The 6,000-nt window shown below is 39.7% G+C and overlaps 1 protein-coding gene across 1 annotated transcript in view; it reads right to left on the bottom strand.

Annotated features, from left to right (window-relative positions):
* ctsc (cathepsin C) overlaps positions 1 to 2,478 on the bottom strand; it is an 8,012-nt gene extending 5,534 nt beyond the window's left edge. The window contains exons 1-3 of the mRNA XM_035680178.1: positions 2,124 to 2,478; positions 1,137 to 1,282; positions 339 to 499 (exon numbers count right to left, since the gene is read on the bottom strand). Of these exons, the coding sequence (XP_035536071.1) occupies positions 339 to 499; positions 1,137 to 1,282; positions 2,124 to 2,283 (467 nt within the window). The 5' untranslated portion in view covers positions 2,284 to 2,478. The remainder of the gene's footprint in view (positions 1 to 338; positions 500 to 1,136; positions 1,283 to 2,123) is intronic.
* Between the last annotated feature and the right edge of the window lie 3,522 nt (positions 2,479 to 6,000).

Below are 6,000 nucleotides of genomic sequence, written 5' to 3'. Positions count from 1 at the left end.
CTCCTAAATGTTACACACTGGTTTAAATCCAACTAGAATCAAAAAGACCAGGAAGCAGCTTTATGTTGTCAAGAAGTTGACATTAATTTCTTAATTAAATGTTTGTGTTGCATGTTCAGCACTAATTGACTTTAATGTCAGATTCTAGGGTTCCTAATGATGATTGAGGCAAACGCATCGGGGGAGAGACAAAGCAGGGATCATCAATACTGCCAGCACTGAGACTCTGTTGAAACAGATTTTCCCCATGAGCCAGAGGCCACTGAAGTGTTGCTCGTTAGCTTGTGTTTCTCTACTTTGGATTTTTGGGGGATGTGCCAAGATCATAATTTGCGTACCTGCTGCTGCTGCTGAAGAGTGGTTTGTAATCTTTTCGTGGTAGTACTGGTTTCACTTTCTTCCCTACAAAACAGGCCCAGTTGTTTCCCAGGACATCATGGACCCACCCTGGCAGGGTCTGGTCACAGTAGCTGGTCACAACAGAGCCATCTTCAGAGTACTGAAAGCACAGTGAGACAATCAGATTAAGGACTGGCATCCAATATGCAACTCATACAAATAAAAATGCAACTGAATTAACCTCAGATTATTCAGATTAATGTAAACTACATTATTCAGCCCATCACGGAGTTATAAACTTGACAAACAAAATCTTCTCCCAGTTCTTCTCATGTCACCACGTAGACCTAAATCAGCTACAGAATGGGGAAGTTGAACTAGACGTAGATAAATCATAATGTGGTTTTGAAGACAGGCGGGCTATGACACTTCCCTCAACTCAGTGTCATGTGAGTGACGAGAAATAACACATGACTGAAAGATTAACCTCGAATAGTGCATATTTCCATCACATTTCAGCCTGGCCTTGGTGTAATGATGATATGCATATTTTCCAGATACCATCTGGCCAGAGGAAGGGAGAGGAAATTGAGTGATGGTAAAACTAAATTGTTAACCCACAGTGAAACTTCCTTTCCACGTCATTTTCGATAAGTACTTAGAATGACTATAAATAAAGTTTGTGATCAGCTGGACTAACTTAGGGAACTTGAACAGTGCAGAACACAAGCTGAGTTATAATGTTACTTGTTCTTGTTAACTAGCCAAGAAGAAAAAATACTGAAAAGATCTTTTACCTTGAAGAAGCCGAACCATTTGTAGCCATTAATGACCACTTCGAAGCCCTGGTTGTAGATGATGGTGAAGAACCCGGTGTGCCCCAGCTCGTCTGTAGCTACAGACAGTTTCTCCAAGGTCACAGTCACTGTGCTCTCACCCGTCGCTGTGGAGCAACAACATACAGTAACTCAACTACCGTCCACTTTTAGTGTCATTTCCAATCATCAGTCCACAACAAAAACAGGATAATAATAAGTTCATATAACATTATTGGCACTGTGTGCGAGTATTGAAAAATGTCCCATTACTTAAAGGATCCACGATATGGTACAAACATCACATTGCAATTATTTTGACAGATATCGTGATTATGATTCACACTTATTACTTATTTTTGCATCACAAATTGAATTTGTACAAAATTTTATATATATATATATATATATATATATTTTAAATCACAATGATATGAAATTGGGTGTCTGTACCAAACAAACGGGCCTTCTTAAATCTGGATCAGAAGTTTTGTAGACCAGGGCACCTGCAGCACTACAGTACTTCATTATAATGCTGTTCTGTCTCACATTTTACTTTTATCGAAACATTACAGCCCTTGCAATCTGCATGCGATTTCGATAATATTTAAATGAATTATGCAGCCCCATATGAATTTATTTGTAATGGTCATGTAGGATCTGTAGACCCTTAAAAACACACACACACACACACACAGTGGGCAGCACTAAAGCAGGACCCTGTCAGTAACAATAATATAATACACAAATTCTAATCAAGAAATTCAAGAAAGATGATTCTCTCTTTCCCCATTCAAACCAGAAGAACACAAAGAGGAAGTGATCAGTGGATCAACTGATCGTCTCTGTCTGGACTCAACAGGCACAAACATGTCACATGATTTCCAAATTGCGAAACTACATTGTCATCTCATCTGATCGGTCCCGTGGTGGGAGCTCTTTATACCGAGGTGTTGGGGGTGGGTTTACCTTCAGCGGAGCAGTTGATGGTCTTGTCGCGTCCTCCTTTGGACACCTGGAACACCCAGGTCCCCACCAGGTCCTCATAGGTGCAGTTGGCCGGTGTGTCACCCCACGACCCCTCAACCCAAAGCAGGAAGACGCACACTAGCACGCCGCTCAGCCTCATCTTCACACACAGCTAGCTTACCTGCACACACACATATACACACACCTCTCAACAACTGACGTTACGCAGCCAGATGTGCGTCTTCGGAGAAAAGCCAAAGAAGTTCGACCCTGTGTGTTTTTACACGCCACCTGTCTCACTTTGACCCTTCTGTTGCCCCCTGTCTTCTCTCCGCTATTTATGCAAACTGAAACTTTTTACAAAGATCCGCATTTCAACTGCGGTTCAAGATAATAAACGCGCATGCGCACGATAAGCTACCAGTGTAGCCAGCTAGCTAACGTTGGCGGCAGTTAAAGCAGATCTACGCAAACAGGTTTTTAGATATTAGTACTAATACGAGAGTATTAGCTCGTGTGTACTAATTCAATAACATATAAACCAGCTCTAGCCTCGCTGTAAGTGCCTTAACGTGATTTTACACTGTTACACGTCTCCTCTGTCAAGTGAGATTTGAGCGAACAAGGAAGCGCCCCGCAGCTAACTCTCTGTCTCCACTGGTTACGGTTCTTTGTCTGTTGTTGGTTCTTTGGTTTCGGTTTCCTTGTCATGTGACCGGACAGCTGGGAGCATGCGCAGTAAAATAAGTTCAGTGGGGGTTGTATGTTATATTTAAAAACTTTATACTTTAAAACTGGTGTTTATTTATTGTTTTGTTTTTTGTTACAAATTATGTTTGCTTTAATATATTTCTGATTGATTGCCAGAAAAAGTATACATAAAATGCATTTGTAAATGGTTAAAAAGGTTTTTTAAATAAAATACAAGTATTGCTGGAATATTAAGCCCAGTTAGACTGGTATGCAGTCTTTAACATCCACCCCTTAAGAGTAGCCTATGTAATGTGTTTTTAGAACCTGGGTTTTATTTTAGTTGTTTTGGTTATACTGTAGGCAGTGTTCACAGCACACAGGCTGATTGGTTACATTTTATAATTACAATACAATACAATTATAATTGTATGTTATAGGCTCCTGTAGGAACAGCAGTTCAAGAGGGCAGACTCTGAGAAGAGGACCCACTCTTTATGTAGATAAAAAAGGCTCAATAACTATAATCAGATGATTAGACGTTAATTAAACCGGACTATGAATATTATGTTCCATTTCTGCCAATAGATCCTCCTAAATGTTACACTATGGACCTTTAAGTCTATCACATTGAAAATTGGTCATAAATTATAGGCCTATGTGTTAATTCCTCTTTTTTTAACCTGTTATTCTTAAAATGAATTCAAATTAATGTGTTAAATTTTATAGCATTTGACACCAAACTGAGGTGGCAAGGCACATTTTAGGGGTGGCAGCTTCCAGCCCATGCCTCCCCTCTCAGCTCCAGCAGGGTTTGCAAAGTCTAATAATTGTTTGGTTAAAAAGATCTGTATTTCGGGTGCTCTGTCCTAGATTATTTACCCTCAGAGCTTAAACACATTCTGTTGAAAAGCCAAAACCCCTCAGAGTGGAAGCAAACTAGGCCTAGTGCCACATAAAAGATTATCTTATACTTCTTAGATCATCTTTTACCATCTCTAGCTCTGAGAGTCAGAGGATGAGATACAATCACTGTTGATACTGTTTTTTGGAGGGGTTTATGATCATATTTTTACAGTCATATATTACTGCTGTATGTTATGTATGTTTCACTCTTGTAGGGTTGGGGGAGTGGGGGTCTGACATTACATGACAGGTTTGTAAAGCTGTGAGCTTTGTGTTCTGAAACCAATAAAAATATGTTTAAAAAAAAGAGATCTGTATTAGTAATTTGGTTGAAACATTAACAGAGTCTGTGATGTTGTGTGTGATGAGCCGGAAGGACCAAATGACATCACATCAGGAGCTGGTGGCGAGTGGAGCTGCAGCAAATTGCCGTACACATAGAGAGGCTCACAAAGGTGATCTGAGGTTGATCTTGGAGGTTTGAACACATCGAGCCCCAAAACTAACCTTTTCCAATAGTTCATGTAAGAGGACAATTGGATTTAATGGATCTCCTGTTGTTCCTTTGGGTGTGCTGCTCAATTATTGGTACTTTTCCTTTTCCTTTTGTTTATAATGTGGTATTCTAATAATCCCTGTGGGGAAATTCTCTTTTCACTTGCCTCCTGAGGCATGTCAGAGAGTCAGCTTGCCTGTATGTGTGTGTGTGTGTGTGTGTGTGTGTGTGTGTGCGTGTGTCCATGTGTCATTGTATCCTGATCGGTCTGTAGTTAAAGGGGTTAAAGAGCTTATTTTAGCCAGTGGGCACTTAAGGGAAGTGCTGGAGGCTTTGATCACCATAGTAACCATGACATAGACTGACTCATCTCCTTGACAGACCATAATAAGCACTCATCTGAAGAAGGGACTGAAGAGGTATTAGTCATGCACTCTCATTAGTGCCATTACAATGTGTTTGTATGGAAGTGTGTGTGCATTAGTGTGGGCAAATGTGTATGTTATTGCATTTACGTGAATGTGTGTGTGTGTGTAATGCAAAATAGAGGAGTGGGGAGCAGGGAGACAGAGACGGAGGGATGGTGTTATGAATGTTAACAGCCTGAGCCCACTGAGCTCCCTCTGAGAGTGACTCATTGAAACTCGTGTTTCAATCTTGATATTGTTCTCGCTTCCACTGGCAGGAAATTAAAACTCAAGTGACTTTCAGTTCTGCTATATTGGCACCCACAGATTTGTTCCCTGCTTGCTTGGTTTCCTCTCTCTCTCCATCACACTTTCCCCTCTTCTGTCGTGCCTTTTTGGTTCCTCTGCTCTCAGTCTGTCGTCCCCTTGCTGTTGCTCTCCATACTTCCGACTTGTGTTGTTAAATTTTTTGTGCCTGTTTCCCCAACACACACACACACACACACACACTCAAGCTCGGGATGTGCTTCACTAAGAGACATTATGTGACTGTCTGTGAACCTGTATACCTTCCTCTTAAACTGATTTTCCATTTGGTCTATAAAATGTCATAAAAATGTTTTTAAAAAAATAAAAAAAACAAATAAAAAACCCCCCATCACAGTTTGGCTGAGCCCAATCAATGTACATTTACAGTGATATAACCAAGAGAAAAGAACCAGATCCGGACATTTGAGAAGTTGGAGTCACAGAATATTTTTGGTATTTTTGCTTGAAAAGGGACTTAATGTGTGTACAGGTGTACAGTATGTGTATGAGCATAATAAGAATGCCTCTATCTATATTTCCCTTCTTTGTATTCCCCGCACAGTTTCTCTTCCTTGAACTGCAGCAGAGGTTAACATTACAGTTATGCAAATGCTAACTCTGAATGAATTGCTGAAATTAAATAATAAAGTGAAATAATAAAAGGAATTAATGAAACCGTTCACCGGTTCTCAGTTCACACCAGCTGAGTTATGTCTGAAGCTGCTAAATACCTGATGAACATTTGTGACTAAACTGTCTTTAATTTATATATTAACATGCTGTTTGAAAGCCATTCAGATCTTGATGTCGCTTATGTGTCATCTAGAAAACACTTTCAGTCAGTGTGTTAATCAGTGATGGGCTAGTAACTCAAAACAATCAAATTATTACACATCACTCTTTTCAAAAGTAATATTATTACTTTACTTATTACTCCCAGCCAACAGTAATTAGTTACACTACTAGTACTTTTTTGCTACAAACCACAAAATTGGTTATTGTGTCCCTTCTTCCCAAAATTCTGACTTTTGACGATTGAAATTAAGTTTTGTTTGTTAAATTCAAAGTA

This window comes from Morone saxatilis, unplaced genomic scaffold, assembly GCF_004916995.1.
Source record: "Morone saxatilis isolate NCDOM2014 unplaced genomic scaffold, NCSU_SB_2.0 Contig8, whole genome shotgun sequence".
Lineage (NCBI taxonomy): Eukaryota > Metazoa > Chordata > Actinopteri > Moronidae > Morone > Morone saxatilis.
This window is presented reverse-complemented; position numbering and strand designations above follow the sequence as displayed.